Source organism: Balaenoptera borealis (genome assembly GCF_965194805.1).
Source record: "Balaenoptera borealis genome assembly, chromosome: 15".
NCBI lineage: Eukaryota > Metazoa > Chordata > Mammalia > Artiodactyla > Balaenopteridae > Balaenoptera > Balaenoptera borealis.
The window spans coordinates 71395364-71414044 of NC_138871.1; the positions used below are offsets into that span (position 1 = coordinate 71395364).

Here is an 18681-nt window from a genome sequence, read left to right on the forward strand (position 1 = left end):
TTCCCCTTATAAAAATGCCCCTGAAGCTAAAGAAGCAAGCATAGAAACAGATAAACAACAAATAAGATGATTTTGTCCTATATATAATTAAAAGCACAAAAGAGTTTACAATTCTTTACCAAGAAAATGGTTTACATTTCGTCTCACTTAAAAACAAGAACTAATTCCTCACAATAATTATCTAGCTTTGAAGTTATTTGTAGTTACTACGACATACTCATTACAGAAACGATATCTGGCATCACACACCTGGATATTATCCAAAATTTAGAGACTATCCCAAAATTCTTCCAGCTACTATAATAAGCAAGTTTCTTCTGAAATTCTCCCTCACCTCCGTTCCACTATTTAAGAATCAAATGGAACCAATTTTGCTCTAGATTACTCACCACTCGTACTCCATAATGGATGTGGGCCAGAGTGAAAGCAGTTGTTAATGTAAACAGGAGAACGCTCTCAATGTAAGAGGCTACTCCTACGTTTACCACTATGACAACCAAGAAGAGAGGAACCAGAAACCAATTCAAAGTTGGGCACCGGGTACTGCTCATTTGACAAACAATCAGCTGACACTTGAAGTTATTAAAAAAAAAAGAGAGAGAGAATGAAAATTTAATTAGCAAAGCACGAGTCACTCCAACATTTAAAAAGCATTCAAGTACCTGTACATTACATTATTATCAAGTTCAGTAATTCTCAACTGCTCAGGAGCCCAACTGGACCTCTACCCCAACCTCCAAACCCGTGGACCCTCAGACCGTGTGTGTCAGAAGAGACTGGAAGATAACTTAGTAAGGATGCTACAGAAGGCACTCTTCTACTGGGTAACAGTTTGGATAAAAGAAATTTCTCCCAATTTTAAGATCCTACGATATACGACAACAATTTTCTCAGAATACCCCCCCCCACAGTACCACACACCTAAATTTCTTCATGGTGATGAGGAGATGCTACCTCCAATTCAGTCATGTTATCATACAACACCTCAGAACCTCTTTGGCTCTCTTTACTTTCAACACCTTACTCAAATATAGTTTTATTCCTTCAGAGATACATTTTATACAATGCATTAATGTTTTCAGATCTTTAAACCCTATGAAATCAATATGACTTGGGATAGTAAACACAAGTTACACACATGGAAACATAAACTCAGTGGCTAAGTTAAAAAATAAAAACTTATTAAGGACCTGGCCTGAGCTAGAGCACAGGCTTCCTGGCTGTCAGGACTAACAGGGTCTTTTCTCAAGTCCTCCTGATCTTTCCTCCCTGTCTGCCCTCTTGCTGGGCCATAGCAGAGAAAGGGATTTTTTAACGTATGTAGTATTTATTACAAAGTTTTTAATTCTATGTTATTAATTTAAAAATCAGTTGATTAAAAAACGTGTGTGTGTATGTGTGTGTGTGTGTGTCTATGTTTCCTCTCTCAAAAACCCCTTCCAAGCTCCCTAAATTAATCGTTAGATCTGCTGCCATTTCAACCACACTATAAATAATATTTAGAGTCTGAAGGGAATTATTCCATGAATTCTTCAACAGGCAACCAAAACAAAAAATTTAAATTATGCCATGGTTCCAAAATACTATAGCAGTTCCCAAATCCTATTGGTTTCAAACAAAAAAATAAAATAACTTTCAAAATTAATTACATGGGACTGAGTGAACTGATGAGGATGAGTATAATTTTTGTAACTTTCTGTCTGAATTAAAAAAAAAAAAAAATCCAACAAGGACTCAGAGGCAAAGAATATACAAATCAATTTTCACTGCAAAGTAAAGGAGCTGTTACAGTGGAGGATTACTGGACTGAATGTCAATATTATGACATAGTATGAGTGTGTTTCATGTTTGGTAATTGCAATCATTGTTGCTTTTGTTGTGGTCATCCATGTACAATGCTTGGTGTCAGTCTATTTATCTCTTGTAAAAATAAAATACAGTGTGTGTGTGTGTGAAAAAAAAAAAAAAACTTTCAGCGTGTTCTGTCTTTGAGGTTATTATGCTTTCAAATTTCTGATTTAAGATATTTAAATTAAAATCTGCTTATTCTAATACTATATAAGGTTTCTCAAACTATTGAATTCTGTCAAATATTTCTTATATGTATGATGATTTTTAAAAGAAAAAATCTTACTGTGATATTGGCAAAGGCTGTTCCAACCATTAAGTAGAATACTCTAGGATGTAACTCTAAAATATCTGAAGGTGACCGGAGGATCCATGCTGTAGACAAAATGAATAGCAAACATGGAGAAAAGAAGGGAACCATAGCTTCATAGACTGAATTGTGTTTCAAGGTGTTATTTTTATAGCTTCTGAAAAAAAAAATCAAGTAATACAAAGAACATTATTACATATAAAAACACTGTACTTGTATTTCATAGTTTTTCAAAGTACTTTCACACTTATTCTCTTATTTTTATTCACAATAACCCCATGGCATAGGTAGAACCAACATTATTAATCCCATTTTAGAGACAGGTTAAGTGAGGATGTGAGAATTTAAATTTACATAACTTGCTACCAAGTGGCAGGGCCAGGACTAGAATGGAAGTCTTCTGACCCCTAGTCTCACTTTTCCCTCTGGAATGTAAAGATGAATAAAACTTGGACTGTGTCCTATGAGATTATATTCTAATAGGAAAAATAAATATTTTTCCTATTAGAATATAATAGGAAAAATTTCCTATTTTTCCTAGGAAAAATAAATACCATGGTGCTACTATGATACACAACTTAAGAGTGAAAGACTCTGAAATGAGATGGTCTACAGCATATCTTAGTGGCTATGGGCACACAGGTGGTACTCTCATATATGTTTGCTCATCTGAACTGAACCCTCAATCCTCATCCCAGTTCTGCCACTAATTACATAACCTTAGGCAAAATACTGCCCAATCAGGACAGGACCTCAACTTTAGAAGAAGAGGAAGACATGACTCAAATCACCTCTAAGGCCTTCAGAGCTTTAAATTTTATGGCGTCTATGAATGACTGCCAGCGGCCGTAAAGAGGGAAGATTCATAGAGCTTGGCTTGACATGGATAGGACTGTGCAAGACAGATTTGAGCACTGAAGGATGAAGTGGGAAGTACAAGAAAGTGTTCCAAGTAGAGGAAACAGGAGTAGAGGAAAGAGTGGGAGCAAAAGTACTGAGGAATGAAAGAACAAAATGCATTCAGGTCACATAAATGAACTCAGCGTGGCTGAGCCAAAGTGGAGAAGTGCATAGATCAGAGATGCGACTCCACCAGGGCAACTCCCCTCCCAACCCCTACACACTCCTCCGGCCGGAATTCCATATGGCGCTCTTTGAGAAGAGGCGGCATAGGTCCAGGATTTGGTCCTCAACTACACAAGTTGAGAAGTTTTATTGTATGATCATGCTAACTAAACTTACACATAATCAATTTCTAAAAACTTATAATCAATTTCTAAAAAGAACGTAAACCTATCAATATTTGACAGGAACATACTCCCTCCTGATTCACTCACAAAAAAATGACAAATTAGAAGACTGTTTGGTGAGCCCAAAACTCTTACAAAAAAACTAGTAGTTCTGGGCTATGGTTGAACTCACTACGCAAGCCACCACAGACAAATTATCCTAACCTCATTCTAGATTCAAAATACAGGTTTCATGACCTTTTCAAAATGCCCAGATTCCAAAAGAAAGAAATCCTAAAATTCACCTAAATAACAATTTCTAAAGATTTTCATATTTCTTGCCCAATTAAAAAATAAAATACTTACCTGAAAAAGTTTAATAAACTCATTGGAAGAGTCACGCATAATGCACAACCTAAAGGGAAGAATATTTAAATTATCATGAATTATTATTCAAGAGTCATTTTTATAATAATCAAATACATACAAACTACGTAATATTTTTAGACCCGATAATTTTCAGGTTCAGGATTACTTCTGTAATGAAATTAAATACATTTTTGAACAGCATTTACAACTGGAAGAGCGGCAGTACGGTTTGGTGATTCAGAGCAGAGACTCAAGGAGCCAGAGTGGGATGAATCTCAGCTGTGCTACCAACTGGTCATGTGACTTCAGGCAAATTAACTTTTCAGTGCCTCAGTTTCCTCTTTTATAAAATAGAGATAATAGTAGTATCAACCCCATAGGGTTTTGAGAATTTAATGAGTTATTACATGCAAAGACACCTGGAACAGTACCTGGTATATAGTAAATTGCACAGCCAGTATAAGTTATGTATTGGAAGAAGGGACAATTAATAAATCCTGCTGCTTGCTTTACACTTATCTTTACCTCCCTAGCATTCTTAATTTCTCCCCCTACCCTATACACTAATTCTTTCCCCTGAAACCTAAAAAGGACGGCCTTCCCAAGAAGCCTTACCATTGCTTCTGCTGCTCTTACTATCTACTTATCTTACTCTGCTATTTCCTATCACTCACCAAACTTTCCTGTTGTCTTCATTTCCTCAGCACTCATTCATTCTGCCTCCCCTCTGCAGAAACTGTACTTCTTGAAATTTATCAAGCTCTCCTAATAGTCAAATTCAGTATCCTTTCTTCATTCCTGACTTCTAAGTAAGATGACTCCGCTGACTATCCACTAACTGCAATTCTTTCCTCCCTTGGCCTTTGTGATTCCATTCACCCAATGCTCCTGTTAGCCATCCAACCATTACATTTGGTGTCCCTTTTTGGTAAGCTACCTCCTGCATATTCCTAACTGGATGTTTGACTGTGCATGTACACTCCCTCAGAGAATCTTCTCTTCAGCTTTAACGATAAGCTACCTGCAGATGACTCCAAAATCTAATTATGTACTCTTGGGCAAATCAGACAATCTCTCTGAGCTCCAGATTCCACAGCTGTACCATGAGGATGGTTTAAATGATTTTCTAGTGACCCCTGAATCTGATTCTGTGATCTATAGAGATGTAAAGTTCTAATCTTTCTCTGTTTCAAACTCCAAATCAATACATGTGGCAACTTTCTGGACACTTCATTTGGATATTTCCTTGTCACTCAACATATTAGCCCATTCTGGACTCCTGGTGACTAAACTTGGCTTGAGGGGCCGGGGGCAGTGGTCAATGCAGCTGTGACCTTAAGAATCAAAGAGAGAAGAACACTCCTTCAAAACAATTCCTAAGGCACCTTGCTAAAAACAGATGAAAAGGGGCTTCCCTGCTGGCATAGTCGTTAAGAATCTGCCTGCCAATGCAGGGGACATGGGTTCCATCCCTGCTCTGGGAAGGTCCCACATGCCGTGGAGCAACTAAGCCCGTGCGCCACAACTACTGAGCCTGCGCTCTAGAGCCTGCGAGCCACAACTACTGAAGCCCGCGTGCCTGGAGCCCGTGCTCCGCAACAACAGAAGCCACTGCAATGAGAAGCCTGCGTGCCACAACAAAGAGTAGCCCCCGCTTGCCGCAACTAGAGAAAGCCTGTGCGCAGCAACGAAAACCCAATGCAGCCAAAAATAAATAAATAAATAAACAAATTTATTAAAAAAAAAGATGAAAAAACTAGAATTCACCGAACAGAAATCTCATCTCAAAAGATGAATTACTCTACTACTTTCAAGCCCAAATGGAACAAAGTTCCCTGAGTTAAAAGATCTTAGAGGGAGTGGAAGAGAAAACAAGATGTCCTCAATGTCCTCAGAAATTTTTAGCAGCTCATTCCATGTCAAGCTGGGGAGCACACTGTTAGGGAGCCAGGGCTAAATGAATTAACCCAGAATCATCTGTAGCTTTGAGGTGCTGAAAATAGGCTGAGAGAAACATGCAAAAGATTTGGTATCAAGAGTTTTTTAGTTTAAAACATCCTAAAATAGCTTTATCTTAATTAAGTGCAGTAAGACTGTAGAAAGCCTGAGCTCTATATAGGTTGCCAAAGAGAAACACTGTATCTTCTATTTCTCCTCTAAATAACACTCCATGTACTTTCTATAAAGAATATTTAATTGTTAAATACTTGTCTATTAAAACTCTATATAATGATAGTGATAGAACCCCTACATATGTAGACCTGCTTTTCTTATTACCATAGGAAGGCCTAGACTTCATAATATAAGAAACAATAGCTATAGAAAAATCAGAATAGAATTCATAAAAAAGGATTGATCAGAATGAGATGAACACCAAGGATAACATGGTCACAACAAATATTTTGGTTCCTCGTATTTCCAGGCTTAAATAAAAACTTCAATAAAAACCAACAAGACAAAAAATACTTTCACGAAAGTAAAAAAGACAACAAACAAGGGGGAAAATGTCATTTATATCAAAACAAAGATTAATATACCTAATAGATAAAGAGCTTCTAAAAGTAAAGGAAGTGGTTAACAATCGTAATGCAAAAATTGACTCGAGATACAAAGAAAAAAGAAATATAAATGGCTCTCAAACACTAGAAAAGTTCATCCATAATAAGAGAAATGCAAATTAAAACTATACAGATATATCATTTCTTACCTATCACAGACTGGCAAATATCCAAAAGTTTGACAACATACTACATTGGTAAAACTAAATAAACAAGTACTTTCATGGCTGATGGGAATTCAAAAATCAGATAACATATGGAAGGGAATATGGGAATATTTAGTGAAATTGCATACATTTGTCCTTACTAACAATTCTACTTCTAGAGATCTCTTCTAAAATACCCTGGGAAAAATATGAACAGACATATATATGTACAAGACGATTTATTGCAGCAATTTGTACAACAGCAAAAGACCGGAAGTAACACAAATGTCCATCAGTAGAAGGTTGTTTGAATAAACAATGGTACATCCACACAATGAAGTACTGTACCAGGCAGCTGTAAGAAGAAATGAGGAAGATCCCTAAACATCACTATGCAGTGATCTCTAAGATATACTATTATGTGGAGGGGAAAAAAAAAAGAAGCACGTGTAGTAAAATATGTACAGTATGCTACCATTTATCTATGAAAGGGGGTGATAAAACCCCCCACACACACTTACTTATATTAAGAAAGAAACAATGAAAAGATAAACCAAAAAATTAAAAACTAAGAATAGTTAACTATGAGGGAAGAAAAGACTAGGGTAGTGATAGACTAGACTTCTTTGAATATATCTTGTTTTATATATAGATTTGACTTTGTAATCATGTGAATACACTACATAATTATAAAGGAAAAATAAATTTTAAAAGAAAAAGTAATCCATAAATATCAAAAGTAAAATGAAACTAACTTAAATGTACATATCCACAGATGGTGGCATAACCACAGAATGGGAACTTTAGACTATAATAACCTGACTGGGCATTCTCTAGTGGGATAAACCATAGGGCAAATGGAACTGCAAAAAACCAAAATCTTCAACAATTTCCAGTAATCATATGTCGCTGATTTTGGAACTACATTCTCAGACTGTTGTGGGTATTTTATGGAATAACACAAATGAATAATTATTTTGTGTCATTGAAAGCAAAGACTTTTGTCAGAGTTTAAAGGATATACAAATATAAGATCAACTAGGTTAAGTAAAAGATCTGTATCATCAAATATGATTTGGAATTATCAGTATGAATTTATGAGGTACTTTACCAAAAAACAAACTTTATTCCCTGGCTATCCACTGAATGAATGGATTCCTAAGCAATGATCATCAGCGACTGTTAGTACCACTAGGTGAAGAGTTGAGGCAGAACTTGGGAAGAGATGGAACAGATGTACAATACCTCATCCCTCTAGTCATTACTGATACCACAGACAGAAAGACAACTAGCTATCGTGTGCCCCCTAATGTGATGCAATAGGAAGTACCATTACCTAATAAGTATTGCTGCCAAAAATTATAAATTACAAAGAAACTTATATGCCTATTAAAGTACCCACTTAACATTCAAAAATATATCTCCTATGTCAGAGATTCCATTTTATCTTTAAATAAACATTTAAATGTAAAATGCAGCAAACCTGCCACAGGACAAGGTGCATAAATCAAAAGATTCACTCATGAATGACAGCTGGAGATGAAAAATAGCTAGCCTTTTCAAGGTAAAGAAATCAGTTTATACAGGCACCCAAAAATGAACATTTGTTAGATTACAGCAGGGTTCCTAAAATATCTGCAGTCCAGAGCCATAGAAAATCCCCAAACTACTCCTTTTCTGAAAGCCAGTGCTTAATGCACCATCTTCTCAGCTGTTTCTAAGCCTTCAATTCCCGTTCTGTAACCAAGGTTCACAGACAGACGGAGGGAGGATTAATTTTTAGATAAGAGAACAGAGCAACAGCCAACAAGTTTTTTTCTTTTACACTACAAAGGTCTTAGTGTCACTCCTGGTGCCCCAAATAACAACCCAGATTCCTCTTCCCCTTTGCCTCTCTCCATAAAAACACTCTCCCCCACTCAATCATCCTGTAGATATTCCCTTTGGCTAAAATCAAAAAGGAAACATTACCATGATCAAAACCTTTACCTAGCATTCAAAGGCTTAAGAAAAAGGGTTTCTGAGAGGAACAGAAGCTCAATTTTTGGAGTGGATGTATTGTAAAGTAAACTCTGTGTTTCGTCATTCTATTTCCTCAAACTAACAATCTTCAGTTTTGAGATAAGTATTGAAATCAATACCGAACGTCCAACTAAACGTGGATCCTCCAATACAGTCTAGATTAATTTGAATAGTTAGTTTACAGGGTTTGTGTGATCTATTTCGGTATTGCCTTCTGATTAGAAATACCTTGGTGCTGAACAAAAACAAAACAAAGCAAAACAAACAAACAAACAAAACAACTAATACTAAACTTTCATTGGGTTATTTGTATGGAAATATGTTAATATAAATGTTTCAGACATTACATGAAATTTCTAAAAATCTTATATGTTCTGGTATAATGTCATAATCCTAGTTATTACTTTAAAATGTATATCTCAGAAATAACTAATTTTCTTGTCAACTGCATTATTATGAACTTTCATCAAATCTTTAACCGTGGTCATTTTTAAGTCTTTTGTCATTTACAGACAGTTCTGGGTGTACTCTGATGCTTTTGCAAATATGTTCCTATAAAAGGGTTTCATCTTCAAGAAATTCATGGAAAAGACTCTGACAAGTACAGGTTTCTGGTAACTGACTGTACTGCTGAACTGAATGAATAAGCATTTTCAGAACTCTAATGGAAAACTGATGAACTCATAAAAGTGCTAACAAAAGATCAAGATGAAAAAAAAAATGAATTACATGGGACTGAGTGAACTGATGAGGATGAGTATAATTTCTGTGACTTTCTGTTTGAATTAAAAAAAAAAAAAAAATCCCACAAGGACTCAGAGGCAAAGAATATACAAATCAATTTTCACTGCAAAGTAAAGGAGCTGTTACAGTGGAGGATTACTGGACTGAATGTCAATATTATGACATAGTATGAGTGTGTTTCATGTTTGGTAATTGCAATCATTGTTGCTTTTGTTGTGGTCATCCATGTACAATGCTTGGTGTCAGTCTATTTATCTCTTGTAAAAATAAAATACAGTGTGTGTGTGTGAAAAAAAAAAAAAAACAAAGCAAAACAAAGCAACCTTATTTTCCTTAAGGGTCTGGCTGAAGCCCTGCAGGGTTGCGGGGTTCTGCTTTTGCTGCAGGGCGTGCAGGCGGGCGGGGAGGTGCTGCTGGTTATAATCAAACACTGGCTTTGATAACAAAGCGATGTTACAACAGGCTTCAACATGGAGCTTCTTACCAATGATCATTGCAGTGAATAGGTCTCTATATAAGAAATTAAACAGGAAAGGTTCATACCAGGCCTCAACTCCCACAATCGCAGTCACTATGTAGACAAAAGAAATAGTCTGGAAGGAAAATGCAGACAAAAGTATACAGAGCATTAACAGCTGGAAAGATCAGGGAGTCAATCACGCTTTATGCAGCATTAAGTCTAGTAAACAGTTTTAGTAAAAGCAAGAAGTATGCTTAAATTTGATATGGTGGCAAGTCTTCTTGCCTTTAAAAATAGTTTTTTCAGCCAACAACACCATAAAATAACTAACTTCTAGACAATGCAAACAACTGGCCTCATAAGGCACCTCGTAAATTGGTTTAGCCACACGATGTTCCAATTTGCCCACCCAATCACTTTCTTTAAACACACTCCAACTTCTGATTCTTTACTGAAGCCTTAGGTGTAGACGGGCAAAATGGCAACACAAAAAGCTGGGATTCTAAGGCAGGGAGAGTTAATAGCAAGCCTATAAAGTAAGAGGAAAACAAATCTCTCTACTCACTGAAAAGTTGGCAATGAAGACAAAAAGCCAACAATTTAATTATAAGCGCATAACTTTCTTTATAAAATCAACAGTTTCAATGAATGTTTGTTAAGAAACAGTTCATTTTTTGGTGTAATAATGGCATTGTAGTTATGTTTTTTAAAAAGAACTCTTACCACTTAGAGATATATAGCAAAATATTTATCACATAATGCCAGGATTTTCCTTTAAAGTAATTGGAAGGAGGGTGAGGAAGAGTACATGTGAAACTAGACTGGCCAAGTGTTAACTGCTCAAGCTAAGTAACAGGTACATAAGGGTTCACTATACTATTCTCTCTACTTTTGTACATATTGGAAATTTTCCATAAATAAGTAAAAATAATATAAAATAAAAAGGAAAAAAATGTTAAAGCACCCATCAGTTCTAACCAAAAAAGCAAAAGGTCAATAAAGAAGGAATAACAAAAACTTTCCCCAAAATTCATGGCAATGTTGAAAATTTAAGGAAGAACCCATACTTACCACCTGGCTAACGTCATATCCCCATGGCAGGAAAAGAATCCCTGTGTTATACTTCTCCCAGTGGGACAGGATGAAAGAAAATAAAACTACCCATAGCAGGAGATAAAGAACAAAAACACTGACACCAGATGATCCTCGTCCAAAAATGGAATACACAGTTACAACGAAGTAAACACATGACCAACTATCCAGGCCATGGTCACAAAGCTCCCCTAACGGGGTGCTGGAATTGGTTCTACGGGCTTGCTTTCCATCCACACCATCTGCAACAAAAACACATAACCACAGGAACAGGTCAACAACTGCACCAGTCTGGAGAAAGTCTTCTTTAATAAAATGGAGAGAAACAAAACAAAACAGACGAGCATATCATAGGAATGTTGATTAACTAAATTATAACTATCAGACAGTACTATAAAAATCCAACCTTTAATTCCTGCAATGCAAAGATTTCAGAAATAAAATCTGTAATTTCTCAAAGCTTGATCTAAAAATTAAAATGTTAAATCACACTGAATGGTGTCTATTTTAGATCTGAGGAAGAAGCATTCTAGTTGGGCTCTGAATTCCTCCAAATCTGCCTAACAACTAACTGAGTTATTCCACTAGCTGCAAATTCTTAACCCTCCAGAGAATATTCAATAGTTGTTCATTATAATTTATCTAACTATTCCTTGCTCTAGGATCCAAATACACTCAGTTACTTCAGTCATAACACCTGTTTCATCTTGTTTGATATCACAGTTACTTCTTTACAGATGGACCACCTCCATAATTTTAAGTGCTTTCCAAAAAGGCCTTGCAACACAGTATGTGTTGAGTAAATATAAGAATAAATTTATTGAATAAATTGAATTTACTGAATAAATTGGGAGATTGGGATTGACATATATACACTAATATGTATAAAATGGATAATTAATAAGAACCTGCTGTATAAAAAAATAAATAAAATAAAATTCAAAAAAAATTTATTGAAACTGTACAATGCACTATTTTTTAAATTAATTTTTATTGGGGTATAGTTGATTTACAATGTTGTGTTAGTCTGCTGTACAGCAAAGTGAATCAGTTACACATGTACATATATCCACTCTTTCTTAGATTCTTTTCCCATATAGGTCATTACAGGGTATTGAGGAGAGTTCCCTGCGAAGCACTATTCTTGATGCTGTGAAGACTATAAAAATCTTAGAATAGAATAAACTAAGTTTGTGCCCGCAAAGAGTTTACAATTGAGAAAGGAGACAAAACATGACAGTTACAGATATGATGTATCACAAACCAGAGAAGAGTACAGAAAAGGGACGAGTTCTCTTCAGGCTAAAATAAGCTAGACTGGCTTTCCTGACAAGATGAAATCTGAGTGGGGACCTAAAGAATGAGTTGGATTTCAGTAGATAGGAGATAAAGGAGTGTGTCATTTCAAGAGAAGGGAGTGCTATCGGCAAAAACACCGAGATGGAAAAGCACATGTGTGTGCAGAGAATGCCAAGTAGTTTAATTTGACCAGAAACTGGTCTGTGAAGAGGGCAGTGTAAACTGGTGTGTGAAGAGGGCAGTGTAAACTGGTGTGTGAAGAGGGCAGTGTAAACTGGTGTGTGAAGAGGGCAGTGTAAACTGGTGTGTGAAGAGGGCAGTGTAAACTGGTCTGTGAAGAGGGCAGTGTAAACTGGTCTGTGAAGAGGGCAGTGTAAACTGGTCTGTGAAGAGGGCAGTGTAAACTGGTCTGTGAAGAGGGCAGTCTAAACTGGTCTGTGAAGAGGGCAGTCTAAACTGGTCTGTGAAGAGGGCAGTCTAAACTGGTATGTGAAGAGGGCAGTCTAAACTGGTATGTGAAGAGGGCAGTCTAAACTGGTATGTGAAGAGGGCAGTATAAACTGGTATGTGAAGAGGGCAGTCTAAAGAGGCTAGAAGGGAGGTTTGAGCCAGTTTAAAGGTATTAGAGAGTCTGAGGAGCTACTAAAATTATCTGAGGATTACAAAGAGTAAAAGCAATGAAGTGCTTCAGGAAGATCCACTTGATAATCAGTGTGAAGGACAGGCTGGGAGAGGAACCCTAATTAGTAAGCCTAAATTGAGATGGAATGCAGTGGGAATAAAAAGCTGGAGGCGGGAGAGATATTAAGAAAATAAAAATGACAATGCAACAAAAGAGGAGAGGTGAGGCCGAAGGACAAGAAGACCACCTCCAAAATCTCCCGTCTGTGTAACTAAGAGAGTGGCAGTATTAACAGAAATAAGAAAATCTGAAGGAGCAAGATGGATAGAAAAGATCTGAGTACAGTTTTAGATGTTGAAATTGAAGTGTTGGCAGGACATCCACATGGTAATGTCAAGCAACTCAGCCTAAGGGTACTTACTGATCTATCTATCAGAAGATAGATAAGGGCTAGATACTAACACGGGAGTCAACTCAACAGTGTTAAGGATCAGGATTACCAAGGGAATAAGGAAGGAGAAAGAGAAAGCACACTGGAACACCTTCATACAGGGGCAAAAACAGAGGAGCCTGGGCGGGGGCGGGGAGGAAGAGGGGAAGAGGAAGAGAGAATGGTACAACCTAGTTAAAAAGGAAGAAGAGTCTGAATTATAAAACTTCCTCCTCCAAACAAACAGTTTTGTTAATTAAGTGCATCAGAATTAGACTAATTGTAAAGATTCAGATTCAAGGAATTAAAAATTCCTTATCATTACTGTGTTTATCTTGCTCACAGCAGTATTATCCCCAGTGCCTAGCTCAGTCTGTGGCAAAGAGGGCCTTTAAAAATATTGTTGAAGGAATATATGAAAGGATGAATCTCAAACTCTTGCCCAAACACTGTAGATCTCTGTTATATAGGATTGGGAACTTTTCTGCCCCCAAGTAGTTAAAATATATCCTAAAAGTCTTTTCTTATTATTTGCTGACTTAATTTCCTATTCTCAGTGCAACTTCTGTGCAGTTATTACAAATATTATATTCATGAACTACATATTAACTAGGTTTTGTACGTCTTCTCACTGAACCCATTCTAGCCCCATAAGTCTGGGGTCTAGATAAGTCTCACAACGTTTTTTCGTAAGAAAGGCAATTCAGCGCATAACCTATATATTATGAAAAAACCACCAGCAGAACCTACAGCAGCACCCTGTGATCAAACACACTGATATTTCTGCAGCAAAGTGTAAGAATAATCACACTAGTAGTATAAATGAAGATTATAAATTGTTGCTTCAAGGCAGGTTTTGCAACAAACAGTTCAGGTTAGATCAGGATTTTTGCCAGAATTGTGGAGACCTGAAACAGGTAGATGGTACAGTACTTCAAAAGACTCTTACGGGGACTTCCCTGGTGGTGCAGTGGTTAAGAATCCGCCTGCCAATGCAGGGGACACAGGTTTGAGCCCTGGTTCGGGAAGATCCCACATGCCGCGGAGCAACTAAGCCCATGCGCCACAACTACTGAGCCTGCGCTTTAGAGCCCGCGAGCCACAACTACTGAGCCTGCGTGCCACAATTACTGAAGCCTGTGCACCTAGAGCCTGTGCTCCACAACAAGAGAAGCCACCTCGGGACTTGCCTGGTGGTGCAGTGGTTAGGAATCCGCCTGCCAGTGCAGGGGACACAGGTTCGAGCCCTGGTCCCGGAGGATCCCACATGCTGTGGAGCAACTAAGCCTGTGCACCTCAACTACTGAACCCATGTGCCATAACTGCTGAAGCCTGCGCACTTAGGGGCTGTGCTCCGCAACAAGAGAAGCCACCGCAATGAGAAGCCCGCGCACTGCAACAAAGAGTAGCCCCCGCTCACCGCAACTAGAGAAAGCCCGCATGCAGCAACAAAGACCCAATGCAGCCAAAAATTTAAAAAATAAATTAATTAAAAAAAAAGAAAGAAGCCACCTCAGTGAGAAGCTCACGCACTGCAACAAAGACCAACGCAGCCAATAAATAAATTAAAAAAAAAAAAAAAGACTCTTACGACATGCTGTTAAAAGTCAGAGCACAGGGCTTCCCTGGTGGCGCAGTGGTTGAGAGTCTGCTTGCCAATGCGGGGGACATGGATTCGGGCCCTGGTCTGGGAAGATCCCACATGTCGCGGAGCAACTAGGCCCGTGAGCCACAACTACTGAGCCTGCGCGTCTGGAGCCTGTGCTCCGCAACGAGAGAGGCCCGCGATAGTGAGGGGCCTGCGCACCGCGATGAAGAGTGGCCCCCGCTTGCGGCAACTGGGGAAGGCCCTCGCACAGAAACGAAGACCCAACGCAGCCATAAATAAATAAATAAATAAAAATTTTAAAAAAGTCAGAGCACACAGGCCACCCTCTCCTTTTCCCTATTCCTCCTGCAGTCCTTGGCAAGCAAATCCTATAGCAAAAAAAAAATTTTTTTTTTTTTTTGGCCACACCGCGCGGCATGTGGGATCTTAGTTCCCGTGCCCGCTGCAGTGGAAGCGCGGAGTCTCAACCATTGGACCTCCAGGGAAGTCCCATTAAAACCAACTCATCTTTAATAACAAATGCGCAAAAGCCTCTGTCTAAATGCAGATCTTTTAACTAAGTTTTTGCCTAATTCTTCTTGATTTCATTCTCTTCCTTCCCCAAACTCTTGCAGCTCTGGTCATCCACCACGTCAGCATTTAATCCTGTACCAAATTACCCTGGTTTTATGAATACAAGTCATTTTTATCTGAAGAGACCTAAGCAACTTTAAGTCAGGGTCTGCTACTTCACATTCATTTAAAAACCACATACTGAGTACCTCCTATGGAGCAGGCACTGTTCTTAACACTGGGTACACAGCGAGCAAGATAAAGTACCCACCCTCAAGGAACTTACATTTTAGAGCAGACAACATACAAGGGGGTCATATGGTTTTAAGTGCTATGGAGCAAAATAAAGCAGGGAAGAATAGGAGAATGCAGGACAAGTCACGCAGATGATCCCAACGAAACGCACACTTGGCAGAATACACGGTGTAGCCTGGCCCAGTGGACTTCCCTGACCACTCCCCCTCCACCAAATGAGAATTGATCACTTCTATATTTGTTCTCCCACTATGCTCTATTACAGCATCTCTCTCAGTATTCTGCAGTTATTTGATATGTCAGTACTGCTTCCCAAACTCATGGCAAAAATGATGTCTTATTCCAGGGTTGGGAAATATTTCTTGTAAAGGGCCAAACTGTAAATAGTTTAGGCGCTGTGGGCCAAATGGCCTCTGTTACAACTACTCAACTATGTCTCTGCTGTAGGAAAGCAGCCACAGACATGTAAAGGAATGAGCACAGCTGTGTTCCAATAAAACTTCACTTACAACAACAGGCAACAGGCCAGATCTGGCATACAGGTGGTAGTTTGCCAACTCCTATCTTATTCTTTGAATTCCCAGCAAATGACAATATTTTTCACAGAGAAACTCAAGAACGTATTTATCAAATTGAACAGGATATTAATAAACCCTAGTTAAAATGAATTCAGCATAGGAGAAAATGTTTGGTGGCTATCCTTGCTGACAGCTGCACCAGGCACTGACAATTGGCCAATTTCTTACCTAGAGTGTAGGCTACGAAGTTGAGGATGCCCACTACAATCCAAACCCAGTCAGGTACGTGCGTGTGACCTGGTGCTGGAAAGGAAAGCAACTCAGATTGTAACACAGTCTAAGTACAACTGTTCTTACCGTAGCCCATACTGCCAAGGAGAAGTGTTTCTATTTATTAAATAGAAGCTGAAGTACTTTACAATATACCTCGAATGCAGAACTAGGTAAATGTTAGAATGTATCAGCAAACTCTGACAAAACCAAAGTAACTGTCCAACCCCTCATAAACAATAGGCATTTGTTTTGAGCTTTAATCATAACTCGAGACTGACTATCTTCACTTGAAAATTACTTATGTGCCTAGAATGAAAAATAATGTTTTTGGAATTCAAAAAATGCTTGTGTTTAATCTGATCCTTGTTGTTTATGATTATACTACAAACACGTATTAAGCTTTCAACTTACACTCTCTCACTAAATGATTAATTAGCTGAACAAAAGACCTTTTGATGTGTGTATAGGTAAATTACCTCACCTGGATGATTCTGGCAACAAAATCGTTCTGAAATGTTTGGACCTCACTTTTCCCCCCCGTAAGATAAAACAAGTGAGATTCAGGTCTGGGTTCTAGTCCTGGCTCCGTAACCGACCAGCAGTGTGGCCCTGAATATACCACTTCACCTTCCTGGCTTCCACTCCCCAAGTATACTGGGACTAGATGGTTAATCTGGCCCTTCAAGTTGTACGACTTGGAGAAATACATATATTTACGTATTTTTAGTTCTCTTAGTAACTAAGTAAATAGTCTTATTTAGTCAGAGAAAATACGATTTCTAGTTTCAAAGATAAACTTTTGAGGCTGTTCTGAGGATTAAAATACAATTTTAAAAAACCCCACAATATCAAAACCATGCTTAATGAAATTTAAGCATGGTAATGGTAATGATCTTCAATTACCATTTTATTACATATACAGAAGCTATGGCTAAAATTTTCAGTTGATAAAGTCAGGCATAGGCAGAGTTTCAATATTCATAATTCCTATAATATCAAAAGTCATTAAGTGTTTAAAACTCCAAATTCTCCTACAAAAACAATGTTGTCAGTGATTGTTAATTTCTCTAGGTCAGTGCACAAACGTCTGCTGAACCCACAACACAGATGAATTATAGCAGCGGTCCCCAACCTTTTTGGCACCAGGGACCGGTTTCGTGGGAGACAATTTTCCCATGGACGGGGGAGGGGGGCGGTGCTGGTGTTTCAGGCGGTTAATGCGAGCAGGGCGAGCGGCAGATGAAGCTTCGCTTGCCCGACCTTTGCTCACCTCCTGCTGTGCAGCCCTGTTGCTAACAGGCCGAGGACTGGTACCGGACCGCGGCCCAGGGGCTGGGGACCCCGGAATTATAGTACTAAAACTCCTGACTACATCATTTATAAGTATTCTTATTGGAAAATATCTTCTAACTTAGAATGCAAAAAATACTCATCTACCTCCATCTTTCTATTCCTCTCAACTCCATCCACCAGCTGAGCAATAAGAATAAACTGTTTCCTACATATGCCCCCTCATCCCAGATGTGCTCCAGATTCTCTTGTCCAGCCGGGGCAGAAGCTGGGGTGTGGGAGGAAGTAAGATAGCAGTGGGTCTGAAAGAAGATGTTGGGAATAGGCTGAAAACTGCCTCCAAAGGTGCATTTTGCCTCCCCTCCTCAGTAAGGGCCCAGACTTCTGTCAATAAATATCTAAGGTCTAACAACCATTTTCAGAGGAAACTGGGAGTTATTAAAGGTACGTACAAGGGCAGAGCAGAGGGAAAGAGAGATCACATTGCCTTTAGAAAAGGGGGATTTTTATTCCATACCTAGAAAAGGGGAAGGGATATTTCTGGAACTGGTAGGTATGCTGGGCCTTGCTTATATTCATTTTCAGGCAAAACTTCAGAGTCCTAATTTTCCGTCTTCTTATAAATCCCATTACTCTTTATTTACAAAAACCTCATTGCTTTTTAGACAGCATATCTAAATTCAATAGCCAAATTGGTTTCTAGAACTTATTAGAAACATACATAACAGATTGTGAAAACACAACTTAGCTTTTACACCCAATTCTAACATCTTACAACCCTTCTAATATTCAAAATTTTTCAGAAATGCAAGCATCTTAATAGAATCAGAAAATAACCATATCTCATTTTTTGCTATTTAGACATTTAAGATTTTATATTAAAGTAATAATCTTACCTGAAGCATAAAAGTCAGGATCAAAGTATGCCATAAGCAGAAAATTGAACACAACCAGCAGAAAGCCAGAAAAGGTTATCAGATTTGGAGCCAGCCAAGTAGGAAATACCTATTTTTTTCAAAATAATTACAAAATAATTAAAGTAGAGAAATCTCTCT

General features: G+C 38.1%; 1 protein-coding gene and 1 long non-coding RNA gene across 2 annotated transcripts in view; both read right to left on the reverse strand.

Annotated features, from left to right (window-relative positions):
* SELENOI (selenoprotein I) overlaps positions 1 to 18681 on the reverse strand; it is a 44156-nt gene that overhangs the window by 8304 nt on the left and 17171 nt on the right. The window contains exons 3-9 of the mRNA XM_082356915.1: positions 18523 to 18631; positions 16292 to 16366; positions 10758 to 11020; positions 9711 to 9819; positions 3754 to 3802; positions 2135 to 2315; positions 390 to 572 (exon numbers count right to left, since the gene is read on the reverse strand). Coding sequence (XP_082213041.1) covers positions 390 to 572; positions 2135 to 2315; positions 3754 to 3802; positions 9711 to 9819; positions 10758 to 11020; positions 16292 to 16366; positions 18523 to 18631 — 969 coding nt within the window. The remainder of the gene's footprint in view (positions 1 to 389; positions 573 to 2134; positions 2316 to 3753; positions 3803 to 9710; positions 9820 to 10757; positions 11021 to 16291; positions 16367 to 18522; positions 18632 to 18681) is intronic.
* LOC309611910 lies at positions 14016 to 16285 on the reverse strand. The gene is made up of 2 exons (XR_014234830.1): positions 14434 to 16285; positions 14016 to 14237 (listed from the first exon to the last, which is right to left on the reverse strand). It is a non-coding gene; the product is annotated as an uncharacterized lncRNA (long non-coding RNA).